Raw genomic sequence first — 22,432 nt, forward strand, 5'->3', positions numbered from 1 at the left:
ACACTGACCAAATAATTTTTTTCCTTTTTTATTTTCCTAGTAAACAGACCTTTGAAGGGCATGGCTACTGATATTGACTGCAGATTTATTAAATCAATAAATAACAATATTGAGAAAGCAAAGCTGAATAAACAAAGAGGAAGCTATAATACAAGTTTGTTTCTTTGTTCTTTCAATATCCAGCAATTTTACCACCTAACTTTGAAGTGAAATTCTAGAATGATGTTCCCTTTCCCATACCTAACAGAAAACCAGCAATAGGGAATACAATCTCAGATTCAAATCACTTGAACGCATCTAAAGCAAACAAAATTCACACCCGTGATACTTGCAGAAATAAACTAGAACTCCACAATGAAGTAGCTGTAGCAGAACTGTTAAGCCAGTCTATACTGTTTTACCCTATTTGCATCAGATTTTACCCAGTGCTCTGCACTCCTCCTGGGCCCAATCTTGTCGTTTTACCCCATCACAGTGTTTACTCTATGCTAATGCATATTCCTCTTAGATTTCTATAATCCACACTGCACAAAACTCTCCATGGACTCTGCTTCCAGGCTTCTCATGCACAGAGGTCTTTTGATTACCACTTCATTTTGAACCATGGATTCCTCTGCAGGGGGCCAGAGGATTTTGACTGAAGTGTATGAAAAATGTTTTCCATCTAGAAACAGTTACTTTGAATCTACACTCCTTTATTCAATGTATCTTTGGAAAACCAGCAACAACCTTGACTAAAGATTTGTTTCTTTCTGCTTATTCTTTCATCTTATCATAGAGCCTTGAATCTCACTCTAGCAAGAAATCTTCCTAAAGACTTGAACCTCTCATTACATAGGCTAGACTTCTTTTCTTTACTCCTGTGGCTACCCAAATGATTTTAAAAATACGCAATGAGCTCTTTTATGACTTCCTTAACATTTTAAAGATTTGAGATCATCTCAGTTCCTTTAAAAAAAAAAAACCTCTTCATTTTTACAGCAAAATATGTTCAATATATGGAAACTATTTTGAAAGTTAAAATAAAGACAAGTTTTGAACAATATCACAAACTAGAGCATTTTTAAGTTGAAAACTATGCTGTATTAAATATGAGCAAATGCACAGAAATGAGACTCTCTCAAACAAAAAAGCTGAATTTGCATAGCATTTTGCTAGCTATTAACTCTCCTCCACAACAGAAGTTAGACTGTTGGGAATTTAACTTTCCCTATTTAAAAATGAAAATTAACAGCCTTGTTAATATATAACTTGCTACTTCAGAACAATATACTTGAGAATTTTTAAACTAGCTGCATGAGTGTGAAATCATCATGCTCATGATACTAACTGAAGTAAAAAGGACAAAGCTCATGCAAAAGAAGATTTAGGAAGGGAGCTGAATAAAAGCTAACTCCACACAATTGTAAGTGAGGAGAAAAAGTCTGAGCTAGCAGCTTAAGCTGAGCTATATTATCAGCAATACAGACAGAGCAGAAAGGTATACAAACAAACTTTCCATTAGAAAAAAACCCCAAACAGTTAAAGTATTTTAACTAGCTGTAGTGGTCAATCCACCAGTAGCAATATCCTTTTTATGCTGCATGAAGTAATTCAACAACTGGGATCTGCAGTTTAAATTCCTATTTCACCTGTTTGTAGCGGCATAAATTTGAATGTGGGTTCAATGCAGTCTATTAACTTCATACCTAGAGCACCTATGGAAAAACGACAAGGAACCAATAAGAAGACTTTTATATTCCAATACACTCTACAAGAAGTTATTTGAATGAAAGCAGCAATGCCAAATAGCTAGAAGATTTGGGAAGTTCAGCACTTTTCACTGGGGTCCTTCAATATCTTCACACACAAGATGCCATTTCCCTCCAAAATGCACACTCCATAGGCCATGCAGGCACATCTTCAGGAACAACATTTACTATTACTGAATTAGTATACTCCATTTCAAAGATATGCTTTTTTCACTTCTGTTTTCTTCATTCATCTCTCATTATACTTAAGATATATTTAGGGTATGTGGGTCACAAACATAACTTTTGTAAATTTATTCCTGAAAGGTACTAACAATCCCTGAGTTTGAGCCTCAAAGTCACAGTTCATCTTTCAAAGAAAATAAATTATTTAAAAGACTAAAAGATACAACCTCTAAGTTGAACAGTAGATGCAGCAACTGGAAGTTGATCTAATTAGCTACATAAAGCAGGCAGCACTGGGAAGGATCAGGTGGATCAACTGTCTATTCACTGGCTGTACGTAAATTGATTTGAGGCATATTAATTTTAACATAAAGGTATGCTGAAAGACCCTGGTATTTTCTGAAGAAAAAAACATAGAAAATCCTGTCAATGCAGAGGATTACAAGAGTATTGTAGTAGAAGGGTCAAAAACATTGAAAATAGTGTATATCTGATGACAATAACTAGCATATCAGGTCACATTCTTAAGAACCAAGGAAATGGTTAATTGTAGGAATAGACACTCATACCAGAGGAGGAAAAGCATTCTTTTTGATACAACAGTCTTTCACATCCTTGAAATTTTTTGTTTGTAGAAGAAATAGTATCTGTTCTTTCAACCTTCTTCTACAGAACATGCTATCTAAACTTTCCATCATCCACAACGCTAGCCTCCAGACATTTTTCTTAAAGCTGCAGAGGCAGAGCTCTTGCCAAAATCTTTCCAGGACTGAAAAAAAAAGTGAAAGAACTACTTTTAAGACTGCATTTGTGTTGATGTATCTCATACAATATTTACTTCTGTATTTTAGAACAGCATGACATCAGTGTTCTGTTTGAGATCCACTGTGAGCACCAAGTCCTTTTCTGAAAATCATCTATCTAATCAAATACTAGCCTTTCAGTATAGAAACAGCCCTTATTACAGCTGAACTTCCTACTTTTGGGGCACTTCTCTGCAAGCAATCTGGATTCCAGTTCTGCCCTCCAGTGTATTTCACAGTCTCATTCATTTCTGCCAAATACAAACTTAATAAACACACTCTGTTCTGTCATGCTATCAGTAACATACTGAACATGACCTGGAGGAAAGTCCCTTTCCACTCTGTAAACAGTTGTGCATCCATCTTGCTGTCTTTTCTAGACCTTGTTTATTATACAAGAAAACATGCAAGACAGCTTTAAACCCTTACTGTACCCAAGATAAGACACACAACTACACATTTATTTACAAGCCTGCTATCCTGTAATAAAAAAAATAAGACTGGCATGACTTTTTTTTCTGTTGATGAATATTTGTTGGCTGCTATTTATTGCAAGTGCCTTTCAGATTGTTAGTTAATAACTAATTACAGACTTCCTTTTCTTTAAAGTGAACTTTTGACAGATTTTTCTGTCACTTTATTATCTTTATGAAGATGGGCAAATATAGAGCCATTTTCTACTCTTTCAGTGAGGGGAATTCCATCTTTACTGATGTCACTGAGCATCAATGTGGGATCAAGGAAACAAAACCTTCCAGACAAAACCACTTGGAAAAGCAAGTACTCGGCTAACAGGAGCTGAAGCCCATACTGCGTTTGAGGGCACAGATGTGAGAACTGGCTGAGCCCTCAAACTCATGCTGCCACACTTCAGCAGTCACTGCTGATCAGATCAGATCACTCCAGGCACTGTTACAAGTACACACACACACAGACAGCAGCAAGGAAGATTTGCAGTCTCTGCAACCTTACAGCAACAGCTTAAATTCTGGTTTCAGACAGGCAGCACTATCCATCTTCCAGCATATCAGTCCTATTTGGGTGATGAGTCTTTCACTGTCTCAGGAAGGGGTCACCAGTCACTACCACCTTCTCCCCATGGTGATGCAATTTTTAGCTTTTGGGGAACTCATCTCCCACATCTTTACTTGTCTCTACAGCATCCCTGATCATTATCTGAATGAGTAGCTGCCAGAGTGGGATCCAGAAAGTGACAGCCACTGTCTTCCTTTCCACCCTGCAAAGTGCCCAGCCTCTCCCCTACAATTAGTACTGTGGAACCTTTCTAGGTTTTGTCCTTTAAGACCTCCAAATGACTTCCTCTTAATGAATTCTCTAAGATAATTCGAGTTAACTAAAATAACCAATCTATAGTCTTTTTATAAATTTTTCATTTTCTGTTAGATGATTGTTTTTGCCACCAGATGGCAATAAAAGATGGTATGCTTGAGGAGTAGCCTCACAACAAAAGATACTTGCATTAAAACTCAGCAATTTCAATAGAACAGAGCATCTGCAAGACTTCAGAAAAAGTCAGAATGTCTTTTGAACCTTGTGATGATTTACTTCCCACTTAGTGTTCTAATTAACAGAAGTGGAACAAATGTGGGTATTGTACATATGACTCACCTAAAAATGTCCACCTCAATAATGATTTTTAAAATCTGTTAATCTGCCACTTCTTTAGCAAAGAAGATGAACCACGACCATGAAGAAAATCTGAAAGTCCTCCAAAAACAGTTATCAAAATGGGCAAAATAACCCTCCTAGAGCCAAGATATTTTAACATGTGAATAACAAATAACAGGATTTATATAGCAGGTAATGTATTTTTAACAAACAGAAGACCTACAACAAAGACTTCACCCAAAACCTAAGTATTTTATTTTTGTTGTCACTGCTGTTTAAAAGTATACTACCTAGTCCCAAGAAATCTAGATAAATATTTCACTTCTACAGGCAGGAGACAGCACAGCAAGAGGAAGACCAGATTACCTGAGGTTACACAGAATGTGTGGCAACAGGAAAACAAACAAACAAACAAAAAAAACCACCACCAAACACAAAAACCTATTTCTCAAGACCTTCTTGGGCTTTTCAAGTCATTAACTTCCCAAATCTTACTCAGTAGCACCATTTAAAAGTATCAACTTCTATAAAAAGTATTTAATCCTACTGATATATTAGATCTCAAAGAATCACCAAGCTAGGCAGTATACTGGAAGTTGTGAAGGAAAAACTTAAAACCTATTTCTTAAACATTCTAAGTTACACCAACTCAAAAGGAGGAAAAACCCACCAAATCACTAGCCCTCCTTTAAGAAGTTATGGTAACACGTGACAAATCACTAGATAGTATGCTTACTGCAAAGCTTGCAGAAAGAAGATTAAGAATTGAAATGAAACTTATGTACCCTACGCAGAATTCAGTCAACGTTGCTCCAAGACTACTGAACACTAGCCTTAAAATTCTTGTCCCAGGTCAGCTGTGGGCCAACACTTACATCTTAAAGATATATAGGGAAAAATCCTTCTAAAACCACAACTACAGGAATACATAATGCATTCCTCCTCCTGAAAACGAATCATGAGTAAGGAAGTGAGAGACCATCACTCTACACTCATTGGTAACTGCTGAAAGAATTGGTAACTGGTGAGAAAGAATGAGCTCCCTCATCTTACACAGCAGCAGTCAAGTACTAAAAAACACAGCATGTCTTTTGCCTGAATTTAGACATTAGATTCTCACAAAACAAAATGCCTTCTCATCCAGGAAAAGAGCAGGTGGAATTTCTCCCATGTCCATCTTCTGAATGGCTAAGCTAATTTATCACAGCTGTCTTGCTTGCCTTGAAAAACCTGAAGCTCACCATCAGTCAGCCTCCCATCTAACAGCACCCTATCCACACCCATGCCTTTTAAAAACTCACTGAATTGTATCTTCCCAGATGGGACTATTTTCTCCAAAACCATTCTCTACTCTGGGCTCCTTCAGAGACTAGCAACAACAAAGGCACTAGAGTCTTATTAGGCCTGACACTAGACTTTCCCAACATTGTGGAGTTGCCCACAGCCAAATGCAGCTACCAGAGAGAGAATCAAGCTGCACCTGGATTGCTTAGCATGCCTGAGTGCAGCTGGGAACTTTTTTGTATTGTGACTTATGGATGGGAAACAAAGCTGCTTTACCAGAATTTTGGTCTGTTTATTACAGGAAAAAAGACTACGTGCTTATTTGGTTCAATTCTCTCTTCCAGCAAGATGTCATATATGCCATTCTTCTTCAGTTCAAGAGGAGAACTAAACAAAAAACATGACATAAAGAATAAGAATGAAAGATTGTGACCCTGCCTACAGGACTTGCAATGAACTACTTTGGGACAAGTAATGAACATCAGCCTCAAACTGTAAGAAGAAAACCACCTTGAATCCTCAAAACATTTACAAGATGGAGATTATTTTCTTTTCCCTCTCTCCTCTAGCTAGTACAGAAAGTTATTGGATACAGGCTGCATTTACAGTTTCATTTGAAATGCAGTTGGGCAGTCCCAAAAGAGACTCAAGATAGGATATAGTCAGGAAGAAGTCACAGTCCTTCAGAGGACTGGAAATTATTTTTAACATCCATGTTTTCACTTATTCTGTGCTACTAGGTATTTCTCAGAGGAAAACACTCACAACTACTAAAGACTGACTCATCAGTTGCAATACTTAATTTTAATTAAATATTCTTTGCCTTCAAGATTTCAGAGTACAGTATTTGCACAGATGTGGAAGTGCAAATGGCATAAAGCCATTTAGGAATTGTACTGTTCCCATCCAAATATGTTAGTGATTAAAGGAGGTCAATAGGTCACTAGAAAATAGCTTTGTACTAATTACACAGATTTTTTTTAAAAAGAGGAAGTAAACAAAATTCTAAAAAATTCTCAGTATTGAATCGCTTCATGTTATCCCTTGTATATTTACAGGGATAACAGCTCTTTATCCAGATGTGTAGGATATTTCAGATGTTGGGGGGCCCCTGATAACTCCTCATAACCAAATCCTGCTGCACCCTGCCATGCATATCTAACCCTAATAATGAGTGGTCAAAGTTTCCTCTTGGGTATGCACAAATGCGTCAGCTGCCAATCTATCCCTCAGCGCAATGACTCAAAGTTAAATGAAGCTTTAACCTCCTCTGTCAATCAAATTCACATTCCAGAAAGATTCTCAACCAGTTCCAAAACGTTGCTAAAATATCTTGCAGTCACCTCTGCATGCCTATATAGAAAGTGTTCCCTCCCTCCCAACACATACTCTAAGATTAAGACTAGTCACTCTTAAAGGAGTCAAGAAAAATGCCAGGATTAGCGATCAACTAATCTTACTACTGCAGCAAGAACCTGATATAATCCTCTAATTACTTTCTATAATATTTTACATAATTACGGACTTGATAAAAATCAGTCCAGCATCTGCTTCCTGTAAAAGAACACTGCGCTTCTCTAAGCTAAGTGGTTTTCTTTATTTTTTAAAATTAGTTCAGAAAGATAAAGGTGGCTTAAAAGATAAAAGTTATTTGGAATTTCACCATGACAAACAACAGCAGAACAAAGTTTAAAGTAAGTAACAAAATAATTAAAGCTTGCCTTTTCAAGGTCTTGGCATCTAATCCCAAACAAGAAATACACAGCATTTCCCAAAGGGAGAAATACCTCTTGACATCAAGGAAACATGAAATCAGGCTGAAGCTCAGTTCTCCAAAGCTTTTAAAGTTTTTGTTGTGCTATTTAAGACATAATGAAGAACTACTTCCCAACAGAGAAGGCACCTATATGAAAACCTAGAGGCCTACTTAAAGATAGTAACCAAGGGACAATGATGATTTTACAAAACAAGGCGATGTAGACCAATTGGGGTAAATTTAGGATGGACCTAAGAGTTTACTTACTAATATGTCCCTGCAGTTTAGTCACTTTGCTAGGAATGCCAGTACAGAGCTCGATTCCTTTCTTTCTCTGTTCTTGCATGGTGCTTGGAAAATTAGATGAAGATTCTCCATAGCTAAGCCTTATTCATGCATTTCTACATGCTCTGTCAGAGATCAAAAGCCAGGTATGCAGAAATGGCAATGGTACATATCTTCAACTAAAGTGAACTGCATCTTTTAATATATATAAAGCACTATAAGCATATTACACTGTTGGAAAACCTGAAGTTTCTAAACTGAGCATATAGAAATACTGAATTCCAGGTTTTGCTTTCTCTTCCACAGAATAAACACTATGGAAAATTTCATAGAGGTATTGAAAGTATGAATGTGCTTTAAAAGCAGTAATTCAGGAAAAAAACCCTGGAGCGTAGGCAGACTGAAGTCTACCTTTCTGCTTAACAACAGAAAGACTTTATGGAAAAAAATGTGCACAAAAACTTAATTACACCTCACACATAGGGACAGACTAAAGTTCTATAGGCGGCTTCAATTTTGTTTCTTCCCCAGTTTCACCATGTTCTATAATTTAAATTGCACTCTACTTTTAAATGCTGTTTTGGATGTTATTTCATCTCTTTACTATTTTAAGCAGAAATCAACAGTAAACCAGTGATTTTGTTGCTTACATTACTTTAGAAGCAACAACAAAAACATTTGAATAATGGAAAACTGTAGCTGCTTTTACATATGCTAGGAAACTGAGCCACACAACAGCAGATGAAGTGCCCCTTGGAAGAGTACAAAGTGGTGAATTCTGATGAGAGATCTCGACACATCACATAGCACAGTGATATACATGTAGTGTATTTTTATTTTTGACCAGACAAATACACAGAAGCCTTGTTCTCCCCCAGCCTACCTTCTGCTCTACTTAGTGCAGTGAGCTCAACCAAAAAAGACAAGTCACGAAAACAAGCTGTGTGGAATCAATGCTGTGTGCACTGGAGCAAGAGTTAAAGGTAGAAGTACAGCACTTTTGGGTGTGTTAACTAATATATCTGTAAAGCTCATCAATAAATTAATAAATCAAACCTAATTTCTAAAACACTTTGTATGTAGTCATGTTTCTCCACTGCTTCAAATTTGATCTTGGATTAAATTCACTATATGGTCTAGGGTTTAGGTTCTACTGTTTTCCTAGACAGGACAATGAGATTAGCTGGTCCTGAGCATGCAGTTTTGAAGCAGCAAGTCTTTCTTCCAGTCAGCTTAGTTGCACCTTTCGTCACACTGCTTAGGTTTTCCTAGAATTGTTTTTCCTCCTGCTGAAGTACATCAGCACTTTGTCCAGGCATTGAACCAAAAAGAGAAAGAAGTTACCTGTTTTAGCAGTGATGAGTTGCAGGACCAATGGTCGTCTCGTTACAATTCCAGAACCTCGTGGAAGAAAATCCCTAGAAACATTTAAAAAAAAAATAGTTACTACCCAGAAAGCACTGTCCGGTTACGTAAGATATTGGATTAAACTGGAACCTCCTCTGTGATGAAAATGGAAAGTTGGTGGGGACAGATTTACATCAAATGCTAGAATAAAGTAGGGGTGTTAATTTTGGTTCAAGAGTGCAGTAGGTCATTACACAAATACATACCAAAACAAAGTTAGTCTGAAGGTATTAGCAATTCTCTTTCTTCATAATCAGCATATATAACATTTCAAAAATCACCGTGCATAGAAAGAGTACATGAAGTCATGTCCACATTTATTGGGCGCTCCAAATGAATGTGTCCTCACCCTACACTTATTTTGAAGAGGATATGGGCATACGAATACACACACTCACACACCAGGCCAAAGCTCTGGACAAACCAAATTGCCAGCACTCTGCACCTACTCTTTCATAACACTTCTGCCAGTTCAAATCCCCAAATAACTTCTCCAGCGATACATCCGCCCAGAAGTTTCTGAGTGAAAGCTGAACCCTACAAGTACTCTGGGACAGCAGAAGAATGTTCTTGGATGAGAAAGCAAGTAATGAAGCAAACACTGCAACTCTGTCATATCATTATGCATCCCCATGATCCTTTCCATGCCTCCAAAGACAGGGAGATTCCCTATGCAACTGAAATCTTAGAAAAACTTTGAACCAATTGTTGGTCGCAAAACCAATGATCAGAAATGTAAAGCAAAATAACCAACTTTTTTTCCAGGATCTTCCCCAGGTGTCACACATACTAAACTCTTACAGACCTTGAGAAGAGGTTCAGTGAGGGGCTTTGAAGAGTGCTCCCTCCAAAGAAACATCTTAAGAGGAATAAAATTCAGAGATAAACTGACAGTTTCACAGTCAGTTTAAACTCACTGAAATCCCCTCCTTTTTCCTGTCTTAGCAGGGATGCTGAATCACCTTGGCACCATTGCTAACTCACCTCTCTGGCTCAGCTGAAGAGCAATGCAGCAAATGGTTAGGGCATGAATTTTCAGCCAAATGGCAGAGCTGATCTGAGTGACCGTGTCATCACACATGCTAGAGCCAGTAGAAGGGTAAGACAGGAAGGTGCAGTGTGTTTGGGAGAGGTGGGGAGAAGGACAAGAGAGTCAAAGGAAGAAAGACACAGTCCTGTCAGCCCTTTCAACAAAACTGCTTAGATGGGTCTACTCAAGCAATTTGAGAAACCACATCTTACCTATAATCACTGAATATCTTCATACTGACCTTGTGCTACTTAATGGATGCCTTATTTCAGCAGTTCCTTTAAGGCAGCACCCAAATCTACAAGGTTTAAAACAAGTTTAGAGGGTACATCTATGAAAAATAAAACAAACATTTCATCAAGCTTCAGGACATTATTTGTGTGAATCAGAAGATACTAGGCCTGAGGAGTTCAGGTCAAGACAGGCTCAGAAATGCAGTAACAGTGAACCTCTTGACACAAGCGCCAATAATGTAACAAAAGCTTTGGCAGCCTGCAGAAGAGAAATATAGCAACTCTACCCATGACAGAAGCTCTGAAGCTTTTCTTCCCAACCTAACATCTAGACATTAAAAAAAAAAAATCATATAAGCAAACAGTTCTAAGTCTCTGAGGAACAAGACTGGCTGCCAGATGTGCCCCACACCACTTTAGGAGTCCTTAGCATTTTGAATGAAACAGTTAATTTCTAGATAAAAGTCTCACTTTCTCAGTACCTGTTAACGCATACTTACAGCGTAACCACTCTGCGAACTAAAAGCTAAAGCACACTCTAAAAGAAGAGGCTGTTAAAACACAAGTTAACTTATTAACTTCTATACTCAAATACAGATCTGCAGGCAGAAATGGTGGTGCAACCTGGTCTAGCAGAATGTGCCCCTACCCATGGGTGGTCAGACATTGGTCTGGCACAGGTTTCCCAGAGCAGCTGTGGCTGCCCCCTCCCTGGCAGTGTTCAAGGCCAGGTTGGACGGGGCTTTGAGCAACCTGGGCTAGTGGAAGGTGTCCCTGCCCGTGGCAGGGGGGGTCAGAACTAGATGAACTTTAAGGTCCCTTCCAACCCAAACCATTCTATGAAAAGTACAATTAATTAGGAACTCAAGTATTCTCTAAAACAAAGATAATGCAGAAACATCATGCATACTGATTTATATCTGCTGCAATGTTTTACAACACTTGAGATAGCAACAGGATGCAAGAACTAGCTTAGAGAGATGCTAAAGGCCTTCAGAAAGGCTATCACAATTTCAGTATCTACCAATGGAGGAAAACCTGTGCCTCAGTGAAGTGCCATCTACTAATATTTTCTCATGGGGAAGATCACAAAATTTTAAGAAACATTCATTTCTCTGTATGCACTGAAATGACAGTAGCCTAGCATGTAGAAAAGACCTATGGAGATGACAGCTTCAGACTTTGATTTTCAAGCATTTCATATATCTTTTTTTTTTTTTTAATCATTTTTCCATCAAGAAGCTAAAAGGAATTGCCATCCAAGACAAACTGGTCACACAAAACAAACTAGGGTCCTCTATAGCACCACACGAGGCAGTGAAATCCTTCTTCAGGGAGTCAAAGTCTGAAAAGACTTACTGATTTTCTGCTTCAGACTAAGCTCATTCTGAGATAAAGAACACTACATTAATGCAACTCCTGGCTATACAACATTGACCTTCCCTCAACAGCAAAATTAGAAACAAACATACAACAATTTTTCTTCAGAACTTTTTCTTAACCTGTCCAAAATAGGTGGCATTTGATAACCCGCTCTAACAAACTGAACTATTGTTGAAAAGCCCATTGTCTGTTCAAACAAGCATCAGCAGAAAGAGGTTCCTGCTCAGTGAGAGGGCAAGCTGTGTTGATCACATAACCAGCTTAAACAGTGTGCAGAAGGACATTAAGGCTTATGCTTCAGATATAGAGTTCGAAGAGGAAAAAACAACAAAGAATGAGGATAAAAAGGGATTCATGGAGAGAGTTCAGAAGAAAACTTCCCCCCCTCCCTCCCACTAACTGCTGAATGTGTATTTTACCTCTCTGAAAGAAACAATCACCTCAATAAATCAGCCAAAGGGATAGGGATTTTTTTTTTTTTTCAAACATTTGAAATTTCAGCTTCAGCCACAAGGCAATGGCATCTGTGCACTTTCTCTACATAGTCCAAATCAGATGTTACAGATAAATAGCTAAACTCTACTTCTAGAAAACGACAGTTCTTTAAACACACACTGAAGTGTAAGTCAAATCTGAGACACAACTTGCACTTTTTTAGGAAAAGTAACATAGTACCACATTACAGTTCCAGCAGCAAGGGACTCTCTAAATACAATACAACTGCTTCTGCAGAAATGCCTACTTCAACAGCCACAGGATGCAGATCTTCTACCCCTCCCCTTGATACTGATAGGTTTCTGCACATGGTTTGTTTGTGGTGCCAGAAAAGATGCCAGTATATTAGGAACGGCCCCACACCTTAATTTTTCCCTAAATATCTACCTAAATAAAATGTTTCTTAAAGAAAAAAAAAACAATCTTCAGCATCAAGAAATATAATAGGACTGAACATAGCTGAGTGACAAAGTTTCCTTCTGACCAAAAGGATGATGCCCCTCAATGTTCTGGTGGAACACTTAACGTTCTTTAAAGGGCAGGTTTGACAAAGTAGCTTTTCCAAACCTTTTGGTCAGTGTGCACAGATATGTTTAATGAGAGTTGGGAGAAAAGCCACATCAGAGTTGAAGCAGCTGCAGATAAATCCGTCTAGAAAAAAAGACATGCCTGAGAATTTGTGCACAGAGACCAACAGGGAGAGAAAAAGCTGTCTTCTGTGGCGGGAGGAGTGAGCCTGTGAGTACCTGTGCAGAGAACTGCAAAACCACTTAATAACAAGGCACAGGAAACAAGAATGAAACATACCAACGCAAGAATAAAGCTGGGAATGAAAGAGATGGTCCTTTAAAGTGCATCTATCCTAGGTTAAGAATCAAACTTTTACATCTTTACTCTCACAATATTTTCAGCAAAAGGTACTCTGCTGACAACAGCTATACTAGCTCAGCAGCAGTGCTGCTGTGACATGACAGCTTGAAAACCAGCAGCAAAACCTGTCCAGCGTTGCTTACCCAGTAATGAATATATCAAATGCAAATAAGATGCAAGCAGTCAGGTCTTCCAGAACAACAATAACTCTTCAGCCTTATAATGCACTCAATCTGTTAGAATACCATTAAATATTTTCAAGAACAAATAGTTTTTACCCTAAATCCCAATAAACTTACTCATGTCTTACTGCACAACAAACTATACTGTCTTTGCTCTCTTTATACAGTTTATTTCCAGTATCAGATATGTGAACAAATATATCTACTAAAATGTTTAACATGTGAAGGTAACAGATATTAGTCTGAATTTGACTTGCAAACCAAGGTCTCAAAAAGTGTTGTCACAGGATGGTGAAAAAAAGTTGTCAATGGCCATACATAAGGTGTTGACTTTAGCGGTTTATAATGACCAGACAGTTAGGCGTCTAATCTTTGGTACAATAGACAACTTTACTGTAAGAAAAAAAAGAAAAAGGTTCTTGTTTCTGTATGTTGTCTACCCTTTATCATACCACTCTCTGACTGACTCTCAGAAAGTAAATAAGCTGAAAAAGTAATTAGACCAATTATTAATGGGAAGAATCCTATGGAAGGGACAAGAACACCCTTTCAAATTTCAGAAAGGACAGAAAGCATAGCGACATGCTGAAAAGCATACTAGACAGGGGCTCCTTCAGTGAGGTTGTCTCACTATAATGCAGGACTATAGTTTACAAAAGAATATATATCAAACAAAGAAACTATAAACACAATGCACTCCAAGGGGTTTTCCATGTAGGGGAAGAGTTTGCATTTAGGAGCTCTCTAGCACACTAGCAGTATTTGTTATGTTAACAAAAGAAAAAGAGAAAAGAAAAAAAAAGACAAAACAGAAGAATCCCCAGTTTGTGTGAAGAACGATGATTCCTCATCACTTAAAGCTTAATCATGGTTTCAAAACAGTAACTTAAACCTGCTTTACTTTGCCACTATAATACTCAGAAATATTCTGCACTTATCAGTTACATGGTTGGTATTATACAGGATAAATGGTGATTAATCAACACTAATGTAATTCATTCATATAAAACTTAGGGGGAATTCAGGAAATCAAATAATGGAGGAAGATGTCAATGATTACACAGTAACTGCATTAAAGAGACAGGAACAAGTAAAACAGCAATGAATTAGCAAAAAAATCATAAGTTCCTCCACATTCTTCACAAAGGGTAGAAACAAGACAGGCTCAGGACAAGATTCCTAATTGTCTTATAGAAGAGCACAAATGACCCACCTAAATCTACTTCATTTTGCCAGACAACACTGGTAATGTTACTTAGAAAAGCTTTTCCACTAACCCTCCCTCAGATGCAGAAAGGCCATATTCCATGGGCTGCTCAACACTGCTGCACTAACATTCCACACAGGCTTTTAATCCCAAGGTTTCCCAAGGACTCCAATGCAGCTTCAATTGCAATAGGAAGCAATTATGACCAAAGTCAACAGTTTTCCTGGGCCTTTTCCCAACCCAGTGTTTATTGTTTTATACAGCTCCAGTCTGGCACACTAGGAGCACTTGTGGCTCATACTGACAGCTGACTGGCCGTATCTTGTGTGAAAGAGCACACTGTTTCACAGTGACACCTACACGTGCCTATACAGCCAAGCACCTCCCAGTTCCATGGCGAATGTACACTGTACTGTATGACAAAAGGCTTTCATTTTTCTTGCATTCATCATATTTAACCTCAAAACAAAGTGCTATAAAAGAGCAAAACAGGGAAAAGCATGGTCCAGCGTAAGCTTACAAAAAGAGGCACCCAAGTAATTTCTAACTTCATTCCTCAGGTTCACTTTCTAAAACCATAAACCAAACCTAGTTAATTTATAACTAAAGAACGCTTAATGCTAAATTTACACATCTGCAGACCTATTTTAGCAGACATATTCTTTCTATCTTGCCTGCTCTTGCTCCTGGGCTCACCAACACCACAGAGAACCCAGCAGTAGCTCCTTTACACACTTTTGTTCATTCCAAAGCAAGGTGTATCCAAGTGATGGGAAGCATACTTCACATTTAAGCAGAGGCTTTTGAAGGAATTGGATTCGTAATGTCAAGTGAAGTACTTTATCAGAGGAGGTTTGCCATCGTTGACACTAGACATCACTGTATTTATTCTTAGTGGCTTTGGAGGCACAATTCCTCTACCCTTCAAAATGACAGTACAATGACACATTTTGAAGAAGTCACAAAAGCTTTAAAGCAATACCTGTGTTGTGCTTTAATGTTCTCAACCTCATACCATTTTTTTTTTCCAGTAATACAGTAGTATACATCACTTTCTACAACACACCGATATTCCGCTACATATGCTCTTCTTCATTGGCTTAAGAGAAGAGAGACCAATTCTTACTCCTCACTTGATACCTCACCTCCACTAATTACAGAAGATTAAATGCTTTTTGTTTTGGTACAATGTCTGTCAGTCAGGAGAGTCTCCCACAGCTTTGTTCAATGGCTGCAAAAATCTCAGCCTACCGTAACAGGGTTTACACAAAGATGTACAAAATAATTGATCTTCTTTATTGAAGACCAATGATACCTACCTTAATTAGGCCTACAGGGCAAGCTAAATGCATTAAGAGGCTGTGGATTTTTAGTGATCTCAGATATATTAGCTCCTAAAACTCAATATACCAGTCTTTCCAGGATTTTTTAGTAAATCACGCAGCATAGATGCTTGCATCCTTATGACACTTTAGTGCTTAGTTCAAGTTTTCTAATGAAGTTTGATCTCAGTTTGCAGCAACCATTCTTTCAAGGCAAATCCTCCTTCAACCGAGAAATCATTTTAATTAACCTGCTGAATCAAAACAGGAGTAGTAACTACACATTGCAGCCCATGAAGTTTGTGCATGTCTTCAGGGCTGAGAAACTGAATATCCAGACATCCTACAGCTGTTAGTTATCTCTTCCTTTCAAGCAGGATGGGTAATCTTGGGGTCTTTGAGCAGCCATTTTCCAACCCAGCAGTGCCCTTCATCACCACTGTTGAACTACTCGAGCTGAACAGCCAAAGCAGAGACCTCCCCAGTTATCTTATCCATCACTTTCAGGTAAGCACACAAGTTGAATTAAGAATTTAAAAAAAAATAAAATCTTTAATCTCTTACACAGCACTACAACATAGCAGCTTAAAACGTCTCTTTGGGCCTCTCTTCCCTCAGTCCTTCATGGAGTTGAGACCAACTGTAAAAAAATCCAGACTGGAATGGTACAAAAATCCACCCAAACAGACCTAACCATGGAAATATGGTGAGTGTTGACTCTAAAAGTTGAGAAATAAAGTATTTTTGAGAAGCCCTTGAAGAACTTCAAATAAGATGGCAAGGGATTTCAGTCACACTAGCTGGGCACCTCCATAACAACTAAATCCAGTGACAGCGATTAAGCATCACTAAGGCAAGAAAGCAAAGCTTGAGATTTCCTCTTCATGCAGAAGACCAGAGACAGGGCAGGCTTTAAAAAAAAAAAAAAAAAAAAAAATCACTGTCTTTTTACTTCTCTCATATCTGCAAGATGCTTTCTTTAAGCAGCAGAAGCATTTCTGCTCAAGAAGCAGTCAGAAATTATTACATCTCCCCTATTAAAATACCCGTTATAGGGCTATGAAAAAATCAGTGCTAAAATTTATTCTAGTGGTGAAGTCTTATATTAAACATGACTGGAGTCAGCAGGTTCTCAGAAGTAGGGGACGTTTGAACACAGGCCTAAGAAGGTGCAGATCATTATTAGTACCCCAAATCTAACGTCATATTTTGACAGCAGTGAGAGTATCTCACTTTACATTTCTGCACAGAAAAAAGCAAGTCTGTTTACTGAAGTGAGCACAGAAAATGCACTTCTTAGTATAAAAAAAAATTTTTTTACATGATAGCAAGTTTTAAAGTCTCAGTAATGTTTATAGGACTGAAAACTTGCCAGGCAAACCCACAAAAGTGTAAGATGAACAGTGCTCTGTTTGCAGTGATTATGCTCGGGCTGTAGGCTTGCTGTATTAACAGATCGGGAAGCTGCCAATGTGCAGTCTCGTCGGCAAGCCACTATATGCATGATGCATCTGTCCTCCCTGGCAGGCGTCCAAAACTTTGCTGCATCACCCTAATTCCATTTGTGAAAATGCCCTTTTCCCTCTCTCTTTTAAGATTTTTACAAAAGCTTTTGCTATTTCCTGCCCAGCGGTGCTCTCCATCAATTCCAAGTGGGGGCTGGGAGGGGAAGAAACCACAAAACACCCCCCCGCCCCAACAATTTCCAGAATTTTTGTGTCAAAGAATAAAGCAGACTTTGCAGGACAAGTGTATTCTCCCTAATCAGATATGTTTGCTCTTAGGAAAGGGCTAATTTGCATAGGATGTTGGTGCATAAAAGCCCATCCATTCTCAGGATGAATACTAATGCAGCAAGATTTTGTATCTCGACACAAGAAATGAACAACAAAAATTCTTTACTCACTTTAAATTGTTGTCAGTGCTCTAAATAGAAGTTGTTTGGTTTGGTTTTTGTTTTTTGGGGTTTTTTTTACTCACAGCTGCCAAATATGATGGCATATTAACAGAAAAGATCTGAGTAAAAAGTTTCCCTCTATAATATAATCAGATATAAAGAGAAAAAAAAAAATCTTGATTGCAAGGATCAGAAAGAAAACAGGTTCCCAACACTGCAGACTTATCAGCTACATGAATCTAACTACTATATGATTACTTGCATTTAGTAAATAATTCACGTCTGCATACTCTGTCACAACAAAACTTTTAGATATTGCAAACTTCAGTGCTGTCATCAAAAACCCAGACAAAATAAGCTCTTGCCCTTCCTCCCAAATCACACTGTCCTGAACTCAGATCCATCAATACAGATTTTTTTAAACAGTGGTAGAGCATACAATCAGCTATACTGCATCCCAGTTAAGTCCAAAAAAATCTTGCTCCCTCAGAAGTACTGGGATAATACATTTACCTCTTTTGAGGTGGACAAGGTGCTAAACTGCACAATTACCTTTCTTGGTACAATACAAGCCATTTCAGATTATTTTGCAAAAGGGGAATGTAACTGGATTCAATTCTTCTCCTCCTTCCAGAATATATACACAATAGGAACTGCAGTATAAAGGTAGCCTAAATTTATAGACAGAAAGACAACTACAGAAGGAAGGGGAAAAGGGGGATGTTTCCAATACAAGTGATCCAAGTCTCTCAACTTCTCTAGCCATTTTATCCTTTTTACAGGCACATTTACCCTGCTTTGAGCCAGTAGCATGTGCAAATTAATATACTGTCCATGACAATGTAAAGTCTGTTTAGCTAAACACCAAAATTTAGTATCAGCCATGAGCTCCCATCTCTCCAGAAACTAAATTATTACCATGAGAAAATTTTATATTAAAAGTCTGACCAAAACAGTGTTTTATGCTGCTACTTCCCAGAACACTAACAAAGTCATAATGCTGGAAGTCTCTAGCCCAGACTCAATAAGGCTTTCCAGCCTATTTCCCAGATCTGATGGACATAGGGGATCTTCTGTCAACATTTGTTTAGCACCTGAATAAACTAACAGGTGTGCACACAAGGGCACAACGCTGCATCTGATGGATTATGCTAAAATTTCTTCAGCAGTTTCCAGCTTGGCTGCTGAATAGATCTGGAACATAGCCCATTCAATCCACTGTCGTGCAGCAGAGGCTAGAGATGCCTTATAGCAGTTCTTGTGCTTGCCACGCAGAGCCCTGCTTATTCTCTGCAACTGAATTACACGGAGACCATTTTAGAGCATCCTCTATAGCTAGACACCATTAATTATATGTCTACATTTTTAGGCATCTGCATTGTACATAGTAAACAAAGTACTGAGTACTTAAGGTTACTCTAGCTTTGACTGTATCATTTATGAGGGTGGAAACCTAGCTGTATCACAGCAAATAGTAGATCTGCATATCTGAAGAACGAAATCTTGGTGATTTTGCATGGGAACTAGGATGCAGAAATACCATGCCAGGCACTGAATTAAAAGCTAGCTTCCACATAGAAATTATAAAAGCTGACATTATCACTAGACACTTCAGTTGAAAACCTCTCTTATCTACAGCTACAGTCTCCTTTGCATCCCAGAGGCTATCACAGTCAACAGTACTTGGCAGTACATCAAAGCCCAGCACGCAGTTAAATGGGATTTTGCTCCTCTCTAGTTCAATAATGCTGCCTTGTTCATCTCAATGCAACTTGCTGAAGAAAAAGATGCAAGGTCATAGTTAAATAATGCTCATTTCCTGTTCTCAGCATATTTACACTACAGGCTTTACACTGCAGACACACAGCATTAAAAGGATTCACAGTAACCCATTACACACGAGCACAGCAAACAAGGGAACAAGGGGAGTTCACAGGCTTCGATGTACTAGGCAGCCTTATTTTGAAATGCGCTGCTTAAAAAAAACTCACACAAACAGAAAAAGCAAAAATGGCTTCTGCCCCTCTGTGCTTGCAATTAAGAAACAGATAAATACTTAAAAGAACATCATCAATTTGCTCACTTATCAGCTGATATATAGAAAAACACAAACACTATCTCTCTCAACGACTAAGCTGTAAGGTATAAACTGAACACCAGCAAGGGTCCTCTTCTGGGAAGAAGAAACACTGCTACATCTTAGCTGTTCAAAGCAGAATCCAATACTCAGTTTTGGTGCTATATAGGTATCTAAAGCAGCCAGCACACAAAGAAAAATGCACAACAGTAAGTTTTAGACTAAAATCAAATTTATCCCGCACTGGTGTTAAGATTATATGCTAACCTCTTCCTTTAGAAAAAGAAGTAAATTAAAATCAAAGGAATAAAAATCTAAATCCTACATACAGTTAAGACAGAGTAAAGACTTGAGGCATATACACATGGATACAGGTGCAGCTAATGTTTAAAAAAGTTTGAGGGCATACAGTAAATTAGCAGCAGAGAACAGTGTCCATACTTCTCTGCTGCAACCCATAGCAGCGTAACTCCCTGTGTTTACAGGTGAACTCCAAACAATCCTGTGGTTAACATCTATTTATCTAAACTAGAAAGCCTTGTTTTCCGTTTCATCTACAAAGGTAAATAATATAAGCTCGAAACATTAGCAGGAGCAATGCACATCAAGAAACAGCAAGACAACAAAGATGCTTGTTATATGTTGATTTTAACACTATAAAACCCCAAGTGTGGGCTCCTTCCTGAAGGCAGTGAGTAGCATGATTTATAACATTCTATGAGAGCCTAGAGAGTCAGACAATCAAATTTTCAGAAGTGTCTCTGTATTAAGAACCAGGAAAGTGGATACCTACGGTCTGAAAAAAAAAAAAGAAAACACCCACACAAACCTCTTACTAGATGACTATTCACCTTTAAAAATGATCAGAGGTGTGCTGTCATCTTCACTGTCTTAATGGATTGAATTTCCAGTCACAACTGCCACTAAATTTGTACCACTGATTTCTCAGAAGGCACTCAAGACCAGACTGGGTTTTTTTGAGGGTTGCTTTTTGCAGGGTTTTGATGTTTTTCTGAAGTCTAGGTCTCAGACTTCAAATACTAAACTTGTGTTGACTAAATCACTACAATAGCCTAAGTACATAGTAGGCTGAAGTTGTATTAAGACCGTACGTACATGTATTCTCGCAAGTACACTCTACAACAGTGTTAATTGTTACTTAGTGATTTAGCATCTCTGTAAACTGCTTGATACGCTGAACTTAAATACCAGAATATAGGGCAGGGCTTCATCACATAGTACAGCTTTCCTTAAAATAGAAGAAATCTTTTAAATTGGTAAAATTTAAACGCCAGAAATGACACACGGCACCTCAAAGCAGTTGCAGAGGAAAACTTTTACTTTACCTGGGGTGGGAGTGTTGGGGTGGAAACCAGCACTTTTGTTTCAGATCTGGTTTTAATTACACATTTGCTTTACTTTGCATGTATCAATTCTCAAGACTTGACATAAAAATTAACTTAAAATCCACAACAGAGGTACATTTAAGACAAAACAAGGCCATCTATACCCCATCTAAATGGCCAAGTTTGTTCTGCAACCTCTAAATCTAAAAATGTATTTGGGGAAGAAACCTAAACGAGCCACTGTCTCATTCACTGCTGTTTCTATATAACTGGTATTGACCAAGGAACGATTCTTGCTTTCAGTGCACCAGAGTATTCTGATAACTAGTCTAATACACTCAATATAGCAGTACAATGACTTAATTAGTCAGGAAAAGGAGTGTCTGATTCTCATTTCCAGAAGATCTTTAAGATTAAAAAAAGAATAGACAGCACCACACTTCAGTTTGTATCTCCAACTGCTTAGCTTTTTCATGCCTGTTTCACAAAAGAGGAGACTTTTCTGTAAAAAAGTGTTTATGTTGATGACTAGGAACTAAAAGAATAAAATATCTGTACCAATTATAACTATATCTCCCCTAGGAAGCAAACAATCTAAGTATGTGTCTACTTTCTCTGGAGAAATTTCTCTGCTTCAACAGCCAAATCTAAAGTCCTTTCTCTTCCCCTAATGACTCAACGCAGTCTTTTCACAACCGCCATCTCAAGTAAAAAAAAAAAAAAAAGAGCTGCATACTCAAGGAATTGCAATTTAAAAAAAAAGTACATATGTTATAATAAATAGCTATACTACATGCAGTGACTGTAAGATTATCCAAAGTGTCTCAGATCAAAAAGCTGAAAAATGTTACAAAATCAGACCTCTGGCTCTTAAAATGAAAGTGATTGTAAGCCTGTCAGTCATAATCAAACAAGCAAGAGTTCACATCTCTTATAAAAGAATGATTTGGCCACAGGCAGTTTATATTACAGTAAGCAGGGAAGGAAGTAAACAGCTTTCAGCTTTGAAATCTAATTATTCATTTCTTGCTATTTGTAAGAATAAAATAAGGTTCTGATTCAAATCTGGAGAAAGAAGCCCTGACAAGGTAGCTTGCCATCTGTGCCTTTAGTTATCTTAAAAGTCCATTTGGATATATGAAATAATAGAAAATGCTTTCTCTCCAAATACAGTTTCCAGGGATTGCTTCCTGCCATTAGTTTTAAGTAACCCTGTTGTTAGCAAAAGCAAGAAGTTTAAAAAGCACAAACAACATATAAGGTCATGGTCCTATACTCATCTGTAGCAAAGGAGTAAGACTGGAAAACTG

The 22,432-nt window shown here is 38.0% G+C and overlaps 1 protein-coding gene across 12 annotated transcripts in view; it reads right to left on the reverse strand.

Moving 5' to 3' along the window:
* The window catches only part of DNM3 (dynamin 3), a 183,812-nt gene that overhangs the window by 157,700 nt on the left and 3,680 nt on the right, over positions 1-22,432 (reverse strand). For all 12 annotated transcript variants that reach the window (XR_012633697.1, XR_012633699.1, XR_012633698.1 and 9 more), the window contains exon 2: positions 9,018-9,091. Coding sequence is in view for 9 of the 12 variants with exons in the window: in XM_074906854.1 (XP_074762955.1) it covers positions 9,018-9,091 (74 nt within the window). In the remaining 3 variants the exon portion in view is untranslated. The remainder of the gene's footprint in view (positions 1-9,017; positions 9,092-22,432) is intronic.

Source organism: Athene noctua, chromosome 5, assembly GCF_965140245.1.
Source record: "Athene noctua chromosome 5, bAthNoc1.hap1.1, whole genome shotgun sequence".
NCBI lineage: Eukaryota > Metazoa > Chordata > Aves > Strigiformes > Strigidae > Athene > Athene noctua.